Genomic DNA, 20,407 nt, shown 5'->3' with positions numbered 1-20,407 from the left:
GAAATTTAGCTGAAATGTTTTACTTTATTGTGAAATTTCTAAATATGTCAGTTTTTCATCCCACAGAATCTTTAAATTTGTGGGTAAAGTGTGCCTCACTTCAGAAAACAGAGGGCAGATAACACTAATGGATATTGACATGATTGTTTAGTCTTTGTTATTTCTCATATTAATCTGCCAAGTGCGGCAACAACACATCAGCCTGTAGCTACAAAACTCCATGGAATATCATAAATACTCTAACAGCTTTTAGTCGTGAGAGTCCAGAGATGCACGCCACATTTGGAAATGATTAGTTCATCTGTTTAGAAGGTGTTTGCAAAATAAAGTAGGTCTGTCAGGAAATTCAAATTCAGAGAATTCCAGAAATCTAACATAGCAAGCATTTTATGCAACTATGTGCAACTGATGGAGCTTGTCCCCGAAAATGACGAAAAAAGAAGTGGTCTGGACTATTTTGCAGCTATATCTTAAGGTTTTATATCGACTTTCTGAAGATAATTTTTGCATAAACCAGGGATCAAAATGAAATTACCTAAGTCAACATTATAGCAAGACACCAATAAAGTAAGAAAAACAAGACTTGCAAAAAACTATGGAGGCAGGAATACATTTAGCTGATTTTTTTTTCACTTTTGTAAGAAATTTCTGAATATTTCAAAGTTTTTCATCCTAATAAATTATTTAACTTGTGGGAAGAGTGTCACTGCAGAAGACAGAGAAACGTTAGCACAGATGGGTGTAAATACTGTAAATTAGTCTTTGTAATATCTCATATAAATCTGCCCGTAACACCTTATTTTTTCCCAAGTTTCCAGGTCTTAGTAGTAACCAATAAAATACAAACTGAAGATGAAGCACAAGAAGTAAGAAATGACCTCGAATAGAAAGACAAAAGTTTGGGCCTTTGAATATTTCAATATTTACACTCCCTCAAATCCACTCAAGCTGTGGAAGAAATGTGATTCCCCCCAACAGAAAAAGGGAAAGGGAAAAGAGAAAAAGGTGGGTGGAGGAAAAGGTGGAGTGGCTCCGATTAGCCCACATGTTGGTAATTTATCACACATAAACCTCACACCTAATTTTCACACCTGTAGCTCAACGTGCTGGAAGTCTAGTAATTCACTCACTCACTCACTCACTCACACACAGACGCCCACCACACCTCCCACACATACACACGCACACGCACACATGCTGCTATGTGGGAGCTGGCCGTGGGTTTTCCTCAGTGCGAGAGGAGAATGAGGACATCACAGGCAAGGACCAGTCAAGTTAGCGGGCATGCTTGGCATATTTTCACCCCATGTAGCATTGCTCTGTCTCTCCCACGCAAGCCCGTTTTTCACTCTCCTTTCCCCATTTGTCATCACCTTGACTAAACTCATCCCAGCTTCCAGCTCACACATCTGAGAAACAGAAGAGTTGGATGTGGATTTTTCATATTTTTGCCAGAAAGCACAACATACTGTAGCTGCAAAGCCAGATGGGAGATACTCATCCTTTGCTAAGTGTCACACAAAAAACAGATTGTAAACTAAAACACTATCAAATGTGAATAAAAAACAGTGTTTTATTACTTCCTGTCACAGACCGATGGCTGGAAAAAGAAAACAAATCATTCATTTACAATCATATCAGCAGAATGTATTTAAAGTTTCCAAAATAGAAATATTTTGCAGCAAAACTTTAATCATAGTAAGATCAAGAATTAATCAAGAATAGCAAATTCATGATATATTGTTATAATGGTGTCAAGGAGGGGCTATGTTTTATAATGTTAACGTAGCCTGTGCAGTAACCCTGCAGCATATTTTAGCAACTGATGTTGTTATTTTTGTTTTTTGTTTAATGTAAAATTGTGATCATAAAGTAACTAAAGCAGTAACTATTACTGTTAAATGAATGCAGCGGAGTAAAAGTTAATGTGAATGTAATTAAATAGAATTATTAGGTAGCAGAAAAAGGCAAGTACCTCAATTAAGTAAAATACTTGAGTAAATGTAATCAGTTACAGTCAACTGCAGACTGTTGAACAGTAAAACCTAAATGATGTAGCTTGTAGGCAGGTAATTTTAAGCTTTTACATTTGATAATGATACTTTCATGGGGGTTTTCTGGGTTTTCTTCTATTTTTTTTTTTCAAATAAATAGACAAACCAGGTAGTTAGTGCGAGCAAAGTAGCGCTACTTAAACAAACTCAAGTTTCATCATTGACATGTGATGTATGGGAAATACAAATCTCTTTATTAAAGCTGGAGACTAAACAATAAAAAAGGGAAAGGAAAAACAACTCACTATCAATATACCCTCTGCTGACTAACTGCCTCCATCTCCCTTTATACCGATCTCAAGCAGGACATCTGCTACAAAGTTCTACCTCATTAACCCTTTAACAAGATACAACCTCACAGCTCTCCTCGCCCACCGAGCACAACAGGGAGATGTGAGGTGATCGCCAGGGTCAAAAGTGGAGTGCACCACAGGGGACGGCAAAGACATGGTCTCACTTTCACACATGGTGCCTGCCACAAAAAAAACCAACAAAACCCTAAACATCAAAGCCTTATTTTTTCTCCCAAGAAAAACTGGGCTGGATCCAATATCTACATAACATGTCTCACAGGGAAAGAAGACAACTTATCTTGTTTTCTCCCCTAACTGAAATCTGTTTTCTACTAGAGGCACTGCCACAGCATTATTTAATCATTGTAGACTAGTATTTTTCAACCTGAGCTGTCATCAGCAAATATGTTGTTTCAGTTGTCTTTAAATGTGACCATATCTTGATTAGTAAGCATTATCCCAAAAGTGCAAGAGCACAAAGACTGCAGAGGGAAGTTCATCTGAGGTGTTCCACAGGCCTGTGATATACAGCTTGTGTTGTATCCAGATGAGAGCAACCACTCTCTTCTCTAGCAGGTGTCTGGATTACATCTGGCCACATGTTCTCACACCACCACCAAACTGCACCTGAATGGCTGGCACTGCCCGGGCTTCTTAAAAGGAATCGGCTTGTGTTGGCTCTAAAAGAGCCACGCTCAGCCCTACGAACTACGCATTTCTTTTTCTGCAGTGCCCTTTGAGGGAGAACTTGGAATAAATGCTTTCATAAAGTATGAGTGGCCTCCACAGGCCAAAATGGAGCACATAAAGCAAAATGACTGTGGTGCAAAGATAATTTCCTCTTAGTAAAAAGTACTATGTGTGCTTCTGGGTGTGGAAATGTCATCTGTTGCTGCAGAAAAAAAGGTGAGCTTTGGTATGCAAGTAAGCTACAATCTGACAAAGGTGTTAGATGTTGTATTAAAAGTAACTTTTGGATGAAGAAACAGAGACCTACGTCCAAAATCTGTGGGTGGCACGAGGACGCGAAGTGTATCATTACATGCAAGCAACAGATGCATGGAGCTGTACCTGTCTTGTGCCTACACGCCACAGTGTTTACTGCTACAAATGAGCAAGCAAATTGCGTTGTCATGTTTTGGCTGCTGTTACAACAAGCGCTGATGTGCCAAAGAGCTATGCAATAACTCAACCACAGGAGTTGTCTCCTCTTTTTTTAAAAACAATGTATTATATGCAATCTCTTATTCTGAAAAAGATAACCCTTTGACCTTTAAAGTTATGTAACCTCAGCTTAAGAATATACTGTTCTAGCCACTCATATGCATATGCATGTGTGCCCTCGTGCTGGTTGATGATGATAACCAGCCCCACGTTGTCCATTACACTTCTGCCCATTACTGCACCAAGGCAGTACCATCTCTGAAGCCATTAGCTGGTAAACACGTAAACTACATGTGACCCCTGTCTACAGATACCTATTAGTTATGACTCCTGCTGGTGACAGCTGTTTACACAGTGAAGGCGGCTGCTCCTGAGACCTGGCCCCAGTCCAAATAAAATAATATCCAGTTAAGGAGAAGTCAGCCAAGATGTAATACAAGTGCATAACTAGAGTGGAGAAAAAAAGGAGCAAAAGAATTTGGGAAATGTTAATGGACTTCTTTTTCTTTTAAAGCTTTATGCTTTTTCTGTCTAGCATTTGTCTCTACCGCAGCCTTATTTCATTGTCTGGACCCTAAAACAAGATTAGTGAGAAGCCCTGATGGAGAAGGAAAAGTCAAAAGTAGTCACCACAATTGATGTCCTCTATGTCAGAGCGCAACGTAAAAATGTGATGATTACAAATTGACTTCCAGTCTTTGTTTTTACACTGTGAGTGTGTGTGTGTGTGTGTGTGTGTGTGTGTGTGTGTGTGTGTGTGCGTGTGTGTGTGTCTGTATGTCTATCCCAAGCTTGCATGGCGTGCAGCCAAAGCAAAGCATAAAAACATACATGGGCTTAAGTCAACACAGACGACTGCAAGACAAACAACAACAATGACCACAACCACACCACAACTGGCTCAGACATGTATATAATGTATAACAATGAATAGGACTGGACCCATTCTGGTGGACATCTGGCCCTGTGGTGGAGAAACCAAAATCAGCTGAAGAGAGCTGGTTGCAACTCAAATGCTCTCAGTGACAAGTGAACTGAAAGCATCATCCCATGTGTTGGACTGAGCCGTGGCAAAAGTTCAAATCAGTAATTATATAAGGAGTGAAAGACTGCCAACCAATTACACCTGAGATATGTCATGTACAGTTTTAATTATAATACATTTCAATTAAAATGTGAAATGTTCCAGCTCAAACTCCTAGAAGACAAATCTCTTGTATTAACCTGCACATGGGTATCAGATTATTGCAATAAGTGTATGGCGACTGAGATCTAATTAGTAAGAAGGGCAAAGCCTTTGATTGACATTATTTTCACACTCATCAATGACCCCACTGCCCTACATGTATGCATCTGCATTTGTTGGTTCGTCACCCATTTCTTCAGATGTTTCCTTTAATTTGTCACCCATCTGTATTTTACTTATGCGACCCAACTGCAACAACCATGGAAGCAAATTGCAAGCTGTAATTGGACTGACAAGATGTTGGATCCACCCACAAAAGGCTAATTGTGTGAGGCGTCAGCGAGGACGCCATTCAGTCTGGCTGTACCCAGACTGTAAAAATCAAACGTTTTTGGTAGAAGTTGCAGATCTGAATAATTCAAACTTAAAGTTTCCTCTCCGGACACTGATTGAACCTCTAAGAACTCATCTCTGTTTTTCAAAATGACATATTGAGAACTTTTTAATGGAAAAACTTCTAAATATGTCTTGTAATGGCTTAGATATAACTCTAAACTTTTCCCTCATTTAGTACGCACAGATCTATGAATATGCAAGTAACCCCACCCCCTAGCCATTCACCTGAAGCTTAGGTGTACCTGCTCAACCTTGACTTGCTCATCGAACATACAACTCTCTGCTTGTAGACGGTGACAAATAAAATGAGCATTTGGAGAGACTACATTATCAAAGAGCTACTAATTTGTTGCTAATTTTAGATAAATGTAGTTTCCGATCGCTTGACAAATTTAAATGAAAATTAAACTTAACTTGCAAAATAGCTAATACCCCTCATTTCGCCTCCGTGTTTTGGAAAGCCTGATCGTGCAAGTTGATGGAATTGGTTCCTTTGGTTTGTGATGTAAAAAAAACCCAAACAGGATATCTGAATATGCTTTACTAATTTGGTTATTTGAACACTGCAGTTCCAGGCAGAAATGCTAAGCCACAGTGTCAACTTATTAGTTTGCTCATGATATTTTCTTATTAAAAAAACCCACATGGACCTGTTAACAACATTATAACTTGATTTCAGGGTCTTTAAAGATTCTGTAATAAATACTTTTGGATGAACCATGGATCACTAGTGTGAAACCCACATACAGTTATCACAAAACTTCTGTTCCCCTCAGATCTACTGCGCTTCTTAGCATCTTTCACCTAAAGCTTTGGTTTTACGTCTTGCAACTTTGGTTACTGTTTTGGTTCAGTCTTACCACTCGCATTATTGGTGCCTGTAGACAAAAGCAAAATGCCACATATTTCCCTCAGGAGTTGATGAGACCAAGTCACAGCAAAAATTGATTAAAAAATGGACTTGCTTTTGTTACGTAGCCAGAAATACAATGCTAACATTGCTTCAAATCTGCTGGATTCATAAACAAGCAACTTTTTGCTCACAGGTTAGCCATAACAACTTTATAGGATGATAATATGTCAGTGTTGTGTTTAGCTTTTTTTCTACTGCCCCCAAATGACCAAGAAATTAGTGCAGGTTTAAACATCTCTAACATAAAACGCTGTTATTTGGGGCGAGGCTAATTTATCACTGCTTGACATCTAGGATGCAAGCAAGTTAGTTTGAAGTTATGGAAAGACAGATAGAGGCCCCGTCTTGTCACAGGTACAGCAGATGAAAATGAGCAACAGTTACTGTGGTGTGAGCTTGAAATGCTCTTCGCTGCCTTGAGGCAAGATATTATGCACTGTTCCATTACATGATTGATCTACAATCTTATTGCTTCGCTCTGATAACAGACAGATGTATGTCCCATTCAAGCCCTCCACTGTTCTGTGCATCCTCTCTTCCCATCCCATTGCTGCCTCTATTCTGACCGCATAAATCTTCAGGGGATGACCCTCTAAGACCTCTTTACATCTGACATGCACGCTACGTTGCCCTCCCTGTCCTCCCCCCCCACCACACTCTCTGTCTTCCCCTCTCTCCACAGAGGGAGTCAGAGAGACAATGAGCTCAACATCAGGGCCCAGTAATGACTCCCAGCCTTGTTCCTGATTAAAAACACACCGGGTGCTTCTGCACTCCGCAGGCAGCCATGAGGCCTTCCCCTCCTCACACCACAAGGGCCTGAGAGCAAGGAGATAGAGGAACAAGCCAGCCTCAACACAGCTCCATGCCCAAGAAAACAGAAAAAAATCCAGTGTAAGCCATACCCACTGTAGCATTCAAAGCTCTTGCCCTGACTAGTCCAGGCCTAATTCCACAAGCAAGTCTTCATTTAGTCTAAGGGTGCCCAATTACCATCATTAAGCCCAACCTCAGCCAAAACCATAACAAAACCATAACAGAGGCTGCCTGCAGTCCCTGGCTCGGATACATCACGGGTGGGGCTAAAATATGCTGTCACATATTTGCACGTTTTTCAAAGTGTGTTGGGTTTATCTTTCACACTTCTTCATCGTTATTTTGACAGAAAATAGGGAGAAAAACTCTGATCTGTAACTCGATGGACGCGTCAGTCAGTATGTGACAGTGGGGGCAGCTGCACTTTTACCTTTACCTCTCAATATCCATACTTGGGCCACCAAATTACAGGCAAGCTCCATAGAGACTCTTTATTGCATCTGACCAGCTCACTTCCTCTCCATACCAAAGGCATTGCATGCTGAGCTTTATTTTGATGTGGCATGTAAGCATAATTAGAGGTCCCAAAAAGGGGGGGGGGGGGGGGAGTCTTGTCCATCTGTCGAGTGTTAGAGGGTGGGCACGGGGGTAGTGATCAGAGCCCCATGGCTCGCTGCTGTTACAGCAGCCATTCCAACAGGCATTGATGCAAACAGTCTTTAGCGCCACACTACAGTCAGTGTGTGTGTTTGTTTCTGCACATGTCCGCGTATTTTCTCAAGGGGCCTCCTTGAGTTTCAGATTTCCAGGCCTTGCAGATCGATGCAAAGTAGGTACTATGTCGGCACGCACACAGAGGAACACACTGACATGGCAAACAAGAGCAGATACAGAGCGTGGCCTTTTACAGAAACGTTAGACATTAAACATCCTTCTAAGGGCTCCAGGATCCATGAATCTGTACGCCTATTTAGGGCAGGTGACTAATCATATTCATGGCCTGTTAAATAAACTCTGCATGAAAAAAGTTGTTTAAAGGGGCAGTTCAATCCAAAATCAAAAATTCATATTTTCCTAGTTAGCTGTAGTGCTGTTTATCAGTCTAGATTGTTATGGTGTGAGTTGTCGTGAGCTGGAGATATTTGCTGTGGAGATGTCTGTCTTCTCTCCAATATAATGGAACTCGATGGCACTCGGCTTGTGGCACTCAAAGCGGCAAAAACGTGCTTTTGAAAAACTCAAAAGCAATGTCTATCAAGAAATCATTGACCCGGTTACTGAAGATAATCTACAGACCTTGTTGTGAATGGTTTCATGTGGAACTGTTTTCTCTCTACCAAACTATGCCAACCAACTGTATCACTGCGCAAAAGAGTGTGTGCTCCTCCTGCTAGCTCATCTAGCACCACTGATGGCTAACGTTACAGCTTAGCAGAGGAGGACATCATTACCTAACTTTAACATCTTGCACTGTCACGTAGACCACATGAGTGGATGCTTGTTTCCTTCTGCGCAGTGATATGGTCGACAGGTGCAGTTCATCAGTAACAAAATAGGTCCCACTTGAAACTGCCCACAACAAGCTCTGCTGGATTATGTTGAGTAACCGGGTCATGATATCTGGAAAGATGCACTGATGTTGAGTTTTTCAAGTATATTTTTTGGTCAGTTATATTACAGAGAAGGCAGAAATCGCTACGGCTGATGTCTCCAACACTTGGCATCTCTCACAAAAAAGACCTCGATTAATAAATAGCACAACACGCAAGAGGAAAAATATATATTTTTGATTTGGGGGTGAACTGTCCCTTTAAAGGAAATGCAATTACTTTCTTGCCGAGAGTTAGATGAGTAGATGGATATCACTCTCACATACGGTAACCATGAAGCTAATGTCAGCATCTTGTTAGCTTAGCTTAGCATTAAGACTAGAAATGGGGAAAACAGCTAGCCTGGCTTCATCCTACCCACACTTGAATGAACATGTTGTTCACGGTTTTAAGGTAAATTATGTGTGGGACTATGTCTCAGCTTGGATCCGCAAACTGCTTAGAGTCTCAACTGGTTGTCTCATAACTGCCAAGCAGTAGGCTTTTTTTTTTTTAGCATTAAATTAACAAGATGTAATGCTGAATTTGTGAACGTTGGGATGTGCAAGTAGATAGATTTTTTACACTTTTGATGGGGCCAGACAAGCTGTTTTTCCTACACTAAAAAGCTGCTGGCTTCAGCTTCATATATACCGCACAGACATGAGAGTTGTGTCGATGTTTTCATGTCAAATATTGGCAAAAACTGAATAAGTATATTTTCCAAAATGTCTGAGTTTGATTTACTTTATTTTGTAAACAGCAAAGGGGAAATTGTTCATTTTAACAATTCCCAAGATTAAATTCACTGGGGAAAAAACACAATGGATGCCTATTGTGCCCACATCATTACCTCTAAACAACTCTTCACTGAATTCTTTTAGAGGTGTGTATTAGTAATGTGAGAGGTAAGTAGTCTGGAAGTACATTTCAGAGTACGCCTGAGGGGCTCCATCTCCGGCTCTGGGCAGCTCTCCTACCTGTGAAGCTGCTTGTATGAGTCATTTTTTCAAAAAATGCTCCTTTTGTGTTGTTGTTTTATGTGTGGCACTCAGAAATGATTCCCACATTAGAATTTTTACGGCCCAATAAACTTGAGAGAATCGGACCAAATTGGCTGGTCATATTTAGTAGCTTTATAAGGAAACATATTAAGGTGTAATTGCTTTGGAGGAGCGCGCAATTGACGGAACGGGCATAGGTGAGGGTTACAAAATCGCCCTCGCACTCTGGAGGGACACTGCACTTTTTGTCTGGCTGTTCGGAGAGTTTCCAATCACCATGAGGAAATATGGAGCGTATTATAAGATTTTATATAATGCGTTTGTTTTATTTCACATTTCCGAAAAAGTGAAGTTTTACAGTGTGGTAAAATGTAGCTTGAAATAAAACCATCTGTTTGGCATTTAGTTTTGCCAGCGCATGGGATCCTCTGATGACAGTGATTGAGGGTGGAAGAGAAGATCCCCCTGTGTATTCCCCCCGAACCAAAAAAAAAAAGAAAAGGAGGGAATGAATGTTTCTTCGCTGTGATGTGATAGATTTAAGTGTGCAGAAGTGTTACAAAACAAGCTTTCCCATCTATGTGAAACCCTGAAACAAGGAGCAACACCCAAAGAGTTGATAGATGAGTATGAATCCAGTCTCCCAGCTCCTTGCATCATTCAGTTCACAAACCCGCAACATAAAAGGGGAAAAGGATTATTTCCCCAATTAAATTAATTCGGATTTTCAGATACAGAAAGACGGGAGAATAGATTGAGGGTAAAACAAAGAAAAAGTGAAATAGATCATTCCCACTTTGTCACGTGGTGCCCAAAAGAATCTCTCTCTGTGTCTCTCTCCACAGCAGAAAGTTCATGCCACTGCATGTTTTTTTCCTCTGCTGGGGTTTTTCGGCAGTGTAGCATGGCATGAGCGCACTGAGGAGCCTTTCACCGGCTTCATCTGATACCGCTGTGACTCGGAGCAGGAGCTGCGTTACAGGCCAGGATCGACATGCATGGGTTAGTAGGTCAAACAAGGAGCTAGTCTTTCGACAGAGTTCGGAGGCTGGGTCAGACTAATGTGATTTATCAATACAGCGCATAAGTGAATCATTGTCCTTAATGGCCGTGATAATCCCCGAGACAGACCGTGGATGTGATTGGTCGAGGAGTTGGGGGTGGTGGTTGTTCTGGATTTGATGTTTTCATTAGAGCATCGGCAACATGCACCTGCAGTGTGTATCTCCGTGTGCTCTTTTTCTCACACACACGCACTCAGATTTACACTTATGTATTCTTGGCTGATGGGGCCTGGGAGCGAAAAGACAGAGCTATGTTCCTTGACGCCGGAGCTCAGGCTCAGGTCAAGACTCGGCTCGCTGTAATCCCTCTCAGGTGATGCTGTTCACATTCAGCCGTTTCCAGCTGATCTGCTTAAATATGCCTTCCTCATCCCCCCTGAAAAAGCCCCCGCTTCTCCTCAACCTTTTGCATCCTGTCAAACCTCAGATAACTTTTCCTCCGAGTGATGAGTAAAATAAACAAACTCCCTCTGTTTTAATGGAAGAAATAAAAGGCTCACATCACCTGGATTAGAGTGGCATCATGTGAGAAAGCCTTGTTAACAGACGTGCCATTGCGGGCGCTTTCTTTCACTTTTTCCAAAGAGTGGCGAAGGCTGGTTTAAAAGCAGCCTCTTGGAGCGTTCCCTCTCCTCCCCGTTAGGCACTTAATCAACGTATTATATTGCGCCGAAGCACCAGGTTCCAACATTAACACTTACACCCACAAACCTGGGACTTTGTGTGAGCTTTCAGCACGCTGAGGCCTGATTTCCAGAGCTTAGAAAAGAGGGGCCGCTGTGTTTGAATGACTTATCTGCACTCAAAAATGCTAAAATTCTTTAATTTATACAGCCCTGTAACTGCTTTTGACTTCACATTTCTAAATCATTTCTACACTAACACACCACAGAGTTAATTCACATGCTTCAAAGAAGTTCCCACACTCTTTTTTCATGGGATCCATTGTTGAATTACGACTATTTTCTTTCTGTTTTGGCGTCAAAAATCAGCCACACACACCCTTGTTGCAGACTGTCATGAGCGGTACAAAATGTCATGCATCTCTGACCTCACTTCCCCCACCCTGCTCGGCTCAGTGGTTTCATCCAATCACTTTTGTCTTTAAAAAACCAACTGCTGCTAAAGAACCAATTCACAAAGTCGAATATGACCTGAAACATGCTTGCTGCAAATTTCAAGGTATGACATGGAAGGGGTTAACGGTATCACATGGCAACTTTTCACCACTCCTGAGTGCTATTACCTATTCATTACCTGTTTAAACGTCTCAGGGCCCCTCTGTGTGGCTCTATTCCTTCAGGCAGCACTGGTACTCCAGCCGGATTTTATGTAGTCAGCAGGTGGCATCATTAGCCAGAGAATAAAAATGAAAAGTAATACCCTTGTGTCTAGCTATGATATCATAGGAGGACTCATTGGCATCATTTCCCCTGTTTCTAGTGGGGCAGGATAGGGGGTAAGGAGGTGTAAATTTAATATGTTTTGTCATCTGTTGGGGGAAAAAAATGTATATGCACAATTACCGCAGCCGAATGGGAGGTTAGGTCATGCCATGCAGAGAGTGAGCAAGACAAGATCAGCCCAGAAACCACACAAAGATCCCAATCTCGCCTCTACTCATACATTTCGAGTCATACCCAATGACTGCTTTTCTCCATGACATCCCCTAATTATAATGGCCATCTCCATCCTTTTTACACCTCAGTTGCTCATGTGGCTGCAGACGTATAGTATACCAATGGCAAAACTTTTTCATGCATTTGTTAAATTGTGCAGGGTGTTTTGTTACCCATAAAACAGTTACGCCTGAGCAGGAGTGTGGCCCAAATTGAGTTTCTAACATATCGGGGTCTCAACACTCCTGAACGGTTTGGATAGCTCCCCCGTGCATGCCAGACATGCTGTGTGTATAAAGCTGTCACAGGAACCTTGAGGGTTAGAAAAATATTCAAGCATTTCTGGGCCTATTGGACAATGATCTCTTGCACATGCTTTTTTCAATATAACCGTGATAAATAAAGGAAGGAAGCAAATACCGAACACTTGGCCGGCTGCCACCGCCGCTTGCTAGAATGGCACTTTTGGCCCGAAGTGCTGCCCCCCTCCCACCAAACACACACACTTTCAACAACACTGTAAGGGCAAAACCTGTACATATTTGCATGGGATTAGTTTGACAAGTGTAACATCCGCTCTGAGAGCTGGGGGGGAATGTTGTGTAGCTTATAGTGCTCAGCCTAAAGCAGTTCTAGAGGTCAAATGTGTAAGTTAACCTCTTGATCTCATCCCCACTGGTTCGCACACCCTCCACCACTCCCCTTTCTCCTTCTTCTCTTTCTCTCACACGCCACACAGAGACAAATGTAAAGACTGGATTTTCTGCTTGACCATCCAAAATACCCTCCAGTTTCAAGCAGTTCCAGAAAAACATTGATCATACTATAAAAAATGCATTCTATCTTGCGTATACTATCTACGGACACACAGTCCTCATAGGGAGAAACACACAGAGGAGCTGAAAAACGTGTGTGTGCCAGTACCCCGCAGTGATTGCCTGATTATTTGCAGATGGGCAGTGGAGGGGTTGCAGAGTGTGGAGGTTCCCCCTGGCACGCAGCGCATATGATTAAATCTGTGATTGCCTTACGATTTACAAGACCCCTTCTCTCCCGACTTTAGAGTTTCAGCTGTGTACTGCCATACTGTTTGCGCTACCACAAAAGACATTGTCCCCGTGCGTAATTCTCCTCCTCCTCTCATGGTCACCTCTGAAGTATCTTGGTAATGTGTTATGTCACAAGTCTCGACGGGGGCCACTTTACTAATCCCACTGTCTCCTCATTCATTCAGACTATAGAGTAGTATTTACAAAGGGGGGTGATCCCCTCCCTCCTCAACTCCCGCGCGCCTCCGCTGAGCGATTGTTATGCTGGTTTCCTACCAACTGTTCAAAGTGGTTATGAGATCAATTAAAACCAGCTTAAGGGGCTGGAGTGGAGATGTGCAATTCATAAGTCAGGGGAAGGGGTATCTATTCATTAAATAACTCCTAACAATACAAACCCCCTCCTCCCCTTCCCCTCCTTTAAGCCGCCAGCTCTATAGACCGACCCGCACCAGCAGCTTTTTAGCAGTTTCACGTGTAAATATTATATGGAGCTCTTTGTTGAGGGGGCACCATCGGAAAGTAGCGCTAATAGTGCGTTTGAAAACGTTGTGTTAAATATATTTAGAGATTAAAATGGCGCAAAGTGTTTTCTTATTAATTTTGGATACGCGTGGCCAATTTTGCGCACATTTTACGCATTAGCTACCGGCTCTTAAATCGTTGCATATTGTGGAAGATCATATTTTAAGATGGTAATAAATTACACCAGATGCCGCAGGACTAAATCTTTCAGTGTGAATTTGTGGAATTCTCCTGATTTACAATCTGGATCGGCTACTCTCACCTGTGCGCTTCAAAAGCCAAAACAGATTGTTATCAGTATTGGATGTCCTTTTTTTCTGACTTTCCGCCTGCTCTGTGCGCACACGCGGTCAACTGAACGTACGAGCAACCTTGTTTTGGACAGTTGCCTCCTTTGACCCACACAAACTCTTCAACCATCTGTTAAAGTCACCCCCTGGATGCTGCTCCAGGCTACAACCCTCCCGTCTTACCTCTTTTGTTTCTCCTCCAGCGGTGCGACGGCGCCTGACAGTTGCTGTACTCCATACAGTTCAATACGATCAGGGCAAAGGAGAAGAGTCGAAACTGCATCTGGACGGCGATCTGTTGTTCGGACTCCAGTAAAAAGGTGCCGGCGGGGGGCTCGAGATGAATTCTCTGACTTTGCAGTGTCCTCCTCCAGTTCTTTCAGTCGTTCCTCAAATGTGTCAAACATCAGACGAGATGCGACATGTTATCACGCCGCCGATTGGGATCATTTTATGAAGCGCGCTGCTGATCCTCCACTCACTGAAAAGTGTCCGCTTCTTGGTGCGCTGCGGAGGAGAATGACAAAAGGAGGTTACTGTGATAACAGTGTAATGAAATCAACACCTTCCTAAACAGTGATGCGTGGGCTGATAAAAAAATAACTCTGTGTGTTAATGTGTTGGAGCAATCACAGATGCGCGCTGCTCAAACGCCCCTTCCACAAAAAAATAAGCGCAGCCGTGCGTAATAGTCGCCAAGACGCTCCGTGAAATAACGTGTCAGTGTATACCTTGCATCAGATGGAGTGTAATTCCGCTCCGGTCCACTTTTTTTTAGGTTCCCTCTGAGTGCAAGTGCGGCTCGGGGACATGCAGCATCCCTCTTTTGTGTGAGAAACTTGTGTCTCCAAAAGAGAACAGAGGTCCGAGGAGGAGGAAAAACGGTGGTCGCGATGAAAAGCGGGGGGATTTCCTTTCCTCCTTCTCTTGAAAAGCTTTAAATTCCGTTTACCTGCGTTTCCTCGCTCGCGCTGGTCCTGTACGCGTCCTGGAGCGCAGCACAAACAGAACTCACATGTGTTGCTTTCTTTAAAAACGGAAAACGAGAGCCGGTAAGTGAGTGAGTATATGCGTATTGCGCGCTGTGCTGCTGAGGTTGAACGGTGGCTGACTCCAGAATGGTCCTGATGCTTGCTGCCTTTTTGCTCATATAGCCCTGTGCCGCTGTCACGTGTGGAGATTTCGAGTTTTGTGTTTCCCTTCTTATTTAAGATGTTGAAGATGACATTAAGTGTAGTCTCCCCCCACCTCTGCGCCCCCCTACGCGCGCGCACTCACCCACACTGGCCGGCACGAGGTTGCCTCTGGGTCCTAGTGAGCGCAAAACGCTGGAAAGGAAACATCCAGGGGAAAAAAAAAACTTCATGTAGTATATTTTTAAGGGATATGTGATTGCAAAAAGTTACTTTACTGTAGTCTACTTTAACATCCACATTCTTTTTTTTTTCCAATTTTTAAGGCAATTTCATTTTTCCCCTTTATGGATGTCTTCACATTAGTTCCAAATTAAAGTATCTCAATTGTAGATTGAAAAGTGTTGTGCGTAATTGCGCCAATCTATCTAATTTCTGCTTTCTTCCGCTGACGATAGAGCTATTGAATAATTAGAGGTTCGCCCCCCAAAAAAGCAATTATCTACATAATGTGGGCCCGCAAGTCAACCATCCCGTCACGCCTCTTTTATTGCGCACCCAGGACTGCCCTCCTTCCCTTCCCCCCTCCTCTCAAATTAATGATAATCGTTGGGGAGGCTGTAATTGTGGGACATGAATAAATCATTCAATAAATTCGGAGTTTTCCAGACTCCGGCTTCTCACACTGAGTGACCTACGCGACCTCATCAGCTGAGACATGTGAGACTGTCAATGGAGGCAGAGATTGTCCTTCAGTTATAGAAGCAACTTACCTTGTGAGGGGGGAGACAGGAGAGGGCTGGCAAGCATCCACGCCACGGTGACATTCAAACGCTGGCTGCTCGTCAATTACAAATCACAGAGGAGACGTGACAGTGACTCGGTGGACGTTGGTGACAGAGGCTTCTGGGACAAGAAACAGATTGCAAAAATGCATAAATATAAGCAGCTAAAAAAAAGACATTTCTGGCATTATTTTATCACTCTCCAAAATAACTGCTCCCTATCCTGATTAGAGTTCAAGTTGTGAATGCTCTACCCCCTTCAGCCACTAGGTGTGGCACTTAATCTTTTATTTCAGGAAATTATTTACATGTGGGAGTTATATTGCCCCTGTCAGGGATTTTACATCAGCCAAACTAGTGTGAAGTCAAGAAAAACAGACGTTAGACAAAAATATATAAGGATAATGTAGGATTCTGTGTAAAACTAAATAAATAAATAAAAAGTGCCAAAGAAAACGTTTTTCCATAAAATCTGGTACCCTCACAGACCTCCCATCTTAATATTACAAAATGTCTTTTACACACTGGCTTTACACTTTAAACACCACCTTTAAACTGGTGAAACACATTTCTACCTTCAGGCAGTAACTCACTTAAACACACACAAGTTTCCATTTCGTCACTAGAACTGATTGAAAAAAATGTGTGTGGGGGAAAACCTCTAACAATACGTAAAGAGAAAAAAAAGGAGGAATCGTGGTCATTTCCTTGCCAAAACCTATAGTGACCTTTGTCCTGCCTTTGTTTATTTATTTATCCAGAGAGCAGTGACAGACATTGTGGTCAGGAGGGCTGTTAGCCGCAGGCAGTGCCTTTGGTTTGGATTCCGCTCTAAAAAAACATGTGAGAGTGCACGGTTAAGGTGAATGTGATAATTTAGGCCTCCGGCACTTTTTATTTTCATGATGTGTCATGGAGAAGGGGGCCGGTAAACCAATCACTTTATTCTCTCCATCCCTCCTCTCCTTTCCCTTTTCCTCACCTCCCTCCCCTCCTACTCAGTTGCAGTGCACATAAGTGGAGGTGACGTCAGCATTTGGATGGTCTGGCTCTGAGCCCTCAGTGCCATAACAGCAATGAGGGGAGCTGCTGTACACCCTGTCCATCACGCACTCAGGCTGCAATGGGCTTTAGCGTGGGCCAGTGTCACGGTTTGCTAGGTAAAAGAAAAACAAGTCCCAGGCCACAGTGGTCATCCCGAAGTCGCGAAAATGTCAAGCAGAGGACGAGAAAGAGGCAAAGTGGGAAAGTTCAAGTTATACTTAGCATCCCTCTATGTCTGTGGCTTCAAAATGTCCAGAAATAATCTAACATGACATTCACAAACAAAGCTGTAACCTTACAGCCCACATGGACAAATACAACTTTATTGTCACCAGAAGTCTGACTGACAAAAGTATCTCACCTCAAGATACATTTAGAAGCTGCTCTAGAGCTTGAATTAGGAAAAAAGGGGGGGATTTAAAGATCTATAATTCCAAAACAAACAAAACAAAGTCTCCATCTGTTGAAGATCATGTGATGGTGACAATGTTTTGTCACCTGCTAGTTAAGAATAAACAATAAACCTCACGCAACTTTAAACTCCTGTAGGCTTGAGAGGAGGCTGTAAAAAAAGTTGTTTTTGCTGTTGCAGTAAACGGAGGCTGTAAATCAGCTTGAATCCACAGCAGCAGCAATAGATTTTTAAGTTTATGGTCCTTAAAAAATAGTTTCACAAAAAAAAAGAAAATCTGTGTATCATTTACTCCACCCATGTTATGCTGAATTTGTAAAGAAAACTGGTTTTCTTGCATGCCTCTATTGTAACTGATGAATCCAGAAACTGAGAATATTTTTAATGGTTTGAGGTCACAGGAACATGTTTAGCATTAGCAAAACTATATCAAAACATCTGTTCACAAACTTAACACAATTTGAATAGTCATTTCCAAGTCTTATTTATCCAGTAATATGCTTAGTACCTACCAAGCACATGCATTTTGGCTAAAACCTTGCTATTTCAAATACTTCTGCATTGACAATATCACGCATGGACAAGCGCTTGCCTTTGAATTTTGACTTCAAACACAGCTGCTTGTCCAGGCTTGCAAGCTGTATGCAGATGTACTCTTAACAGTAATGTTTTAGCGAAAATACGTCTGAAATACTGAGCATACGACTAGGTAAATGAGACCTGGATTTTACTGCACTGTTTTTAAACGTGGCCCCCTTTTAACCCAATTCATCAAGAACTTTCTTCTCGAGGATTCGTCATTCACTAAAGGCACACGATAAGTTTTCATCACAAATTCAATATAACGTGGGGTGAGTAACTGGTGGTGAGTAACCATTTATAATTTTGCGGCTGAAGTATTCCTTTAAATTCATCTAAAGGATCTGAGATAGTAAAATGAAGACATGCAATTCCTGATTTTCTCAATCAGCTTATAAACCATTGGGATCAAGATGAGCACAACATTTTTTGCCAAAGTTGGAAGAATTTTGATTGCTTCATATTAGAGATTTCTATTTTTAATGTCTTCTTTTCACTAAATTGAAGTGGGCGGAGCTTTGTTGAAAAAAAAGTATTGTCACAAACTTTGGTGAAACTATCAGGATTTAAACCAAGCAAGGGTTTTTAATGTTTAACTATCAATACCATAATTAATGTGCTCAACTCCTATATTTATTTACTATAGTTATAATTCATGTTAAAAAGAAACAAAAGATGCAAGACCAAGTTTTCAGGGGCTTTATGTAAATAGTATGGCCAGATTTCTTTTTTTTTAATAATAAATAACATTTTATTCCTGAAAACACATTTAGTCAGCTCCACCGTTCAGACACGTTGCAGTTACCACCTTGAAGCGCTGCAGTTGGCAGCCGGCTCTGACTTATTATAGGTGAAAACAGAACAAATGGAAACAAAAACAGAGCAGTGCTAAATGACTGGAGCTTCATGCTCTCTGTCCACAGATACAAACTAGGTTCATAAACCACCTGCATGTGAAACAGTATTGACAGACATAAAGCTTCATTACTTCTTAAAAGATGTTTATGGCTGAAGTTTTGGACATTTTTTGAAAACGATGTTAAAATTTGTCTTGTAGTCAGTTCAGTTTAAGGGCTAAAAAACTCTTAAAACCTTAAAAGTACAGAGAAAATACATTGTACTTCTATGATTTACCTGTTTGTTCTTGTCTAAACAAAACAATGATGCTTGTCTTTGTGGGCTGATATATCACCGAAGTGCACTAACAGGTGCACTTTCCAGACTTTTGAATTATCCTAATAAAGCAGGTGTATCTCTACATAAAATCCCTGTTTGGTAGTTAAATTAGACATAAGAGGAAAATTAGAGGCATGTGAAGGAATGAAAGCCTGTTAGTGATAGAGAGGGAGGGACAGAGATGCAGAGGACTGAGTTATGAGAAGGTCGAAAGCAGAGAAGAGCGGGGGTGGGGTGGGACATTAAAAAGATTGTGTCCGTCTGGCTAATGGTTCTTTATGGCTCTCTCATGTCCTCAGATGGGCAGAATGACTGGCAGAGAGTGTGACCACTGCTAACTGTACATCACCTCTGTTTGCCCCCTTCCAGCTGACGTCCCACTCAGCGAGACTGCCTGCCACGGCGCAGTGAACCGCTGAAACACCATAAAACCAACAGACTAAACAGCCATTCATCATTACCGCGCACACATGAGCTCTGCATCACACGCAGCAGTCTTAACTGTCCCACTCGGGTGACTCAATGCACACATTAAAACTTCATCAAGTATTACCGATACAAAAAAGTCTGACCACTCAAACCTCAACCGCCGTTTGTAATGTCCAGAAATAAGGCAATCATGGGTGAAAATGGTTTTGTTGGTCACTTTTTATTGAACTGGTGATGACTTGAACCAAGTGCAAAACAGCACTATGTTCCGTCAGATACAAGTGTGGAAAAAGGATGTAACACAATGAGTCGGATGGATCAGTCTTCCACGTGTGGCTAAAATCCAGTTTCCTGACCTGCCCAGTTTGGTGTCTGGAAGAAAAAAAAGCGTGAAGAAAACGTCAAGTTAGACCATTTGTAGATCACTGAGACTGATCAAAACAACATTTTGTTGTTGATTGTGGGAAATGTGAAAAAGTAACATACATGTGCAAGCAGTTAAGCGCTGACGTTTTTGCTGAGAGCTGACAGGGACCCTGAGCAGCCGTCCCAGATGGTAGGCAGTAAATGTTCTCTATATGTAAGTGATTTGTAGCCTTGAGGACAGCAGGATGTAATGGTTCTCTGTGAGTTGTTTGCAGCCTCTTCTGTCTAATTACAAAAACTCCTTAATGAGGGAGGCCTTTGCTTTTTTTTTTATAGGACGTGGTTATGGTAGCACTCCTGCTCCAGATATGCAAACAATAGGGAGGAGGGTAATTGAGCACATCAAAAGATAGCCACTTGAGAGCTGCGCGGTTAAAAAGTGAACATTTAACATGTCTGTTGAAACTCCCTTGGTGATGTCAGGTGTCGGGGCCGATCAATCTCATTTGACAGACGTGCGT

The 20,407-nt window shown here is 42.0% G+C and overlaps 2 protein-coding genes across 3 annotated transcripts in view; both read right to left on the bottom strand.

Moving 5' to 3' along the window:
* rspo2 (R-spondin 2) overlaps positions 1-16,086 on the bottom strand; it is a 68,855-nt gene extending 52,769 nt beyond the window's left edge. Inside the window, exons 1-2 of one of the 2 annotated variants that reach the window (XM_042490723.1) lie at positions 15,869-16,086; positions 14,146-14,469 (exon numbers count right to left, since the gene is read on the bottom strand). In XM_042490723.1, the coding sequence (XP_042346657.1) occupies positions 14,146-14,245 (100 nt within the window). In that variant the 5' untranslated portion in view covers positions 14,246-14,469; positions 15,869-16,086. Of the gene's footprint in view, positions 1-14,145; positions 14,470-14,693; positions 15,147-15,868 lie in introns of those variants that run through there. The other variant, XM_042490722.1, reaches the window with a different exon arrangement.
* A 3,638-nt stretch (positions 16,087-19,724) lies between these two features.
* The window catches only part of eif3ea (eukaryotic translation initiation factor 3, subunit E, a), a 31,452-nt gene continuing 30,769 nt past the window's right edge, over positions 19,725-20,407 (bottom strand). Inside the window, exon 13 of the mRNA XM_042490077.1 lies at positions 19,725-19,892. Within this exon, the coding sequence (XP_042346011.1) occupies positions 19,857-19,892 (36 nt within the window). The 3' untranslated portion in view covers positions 19,725-19,856. The remainder of the gene's footprint in view (positions 19,893-20,407) is intronic.

This window comes from Plectropomus leopardus, chromosome 7 (assembly GCF_008729295.1).
Source record: "Plectropomus leopardus isolate mb chromosome 7, YSFRI_Pleo_2.0, whole genome shotgun sequence".
In the NCBI taxonomy this organism is placed as follows: domain Eukaryota; kingdom Metazoa; phylum Chordata; class Actinopteri; order Perciformes; family Serranidae; genus Plectropomus; species Plectropomus leopardus.
Note: the sequence above shows the minus strand (reverse complement) of the source record. Positions and strands in the feature narration are given on the sequence as shown.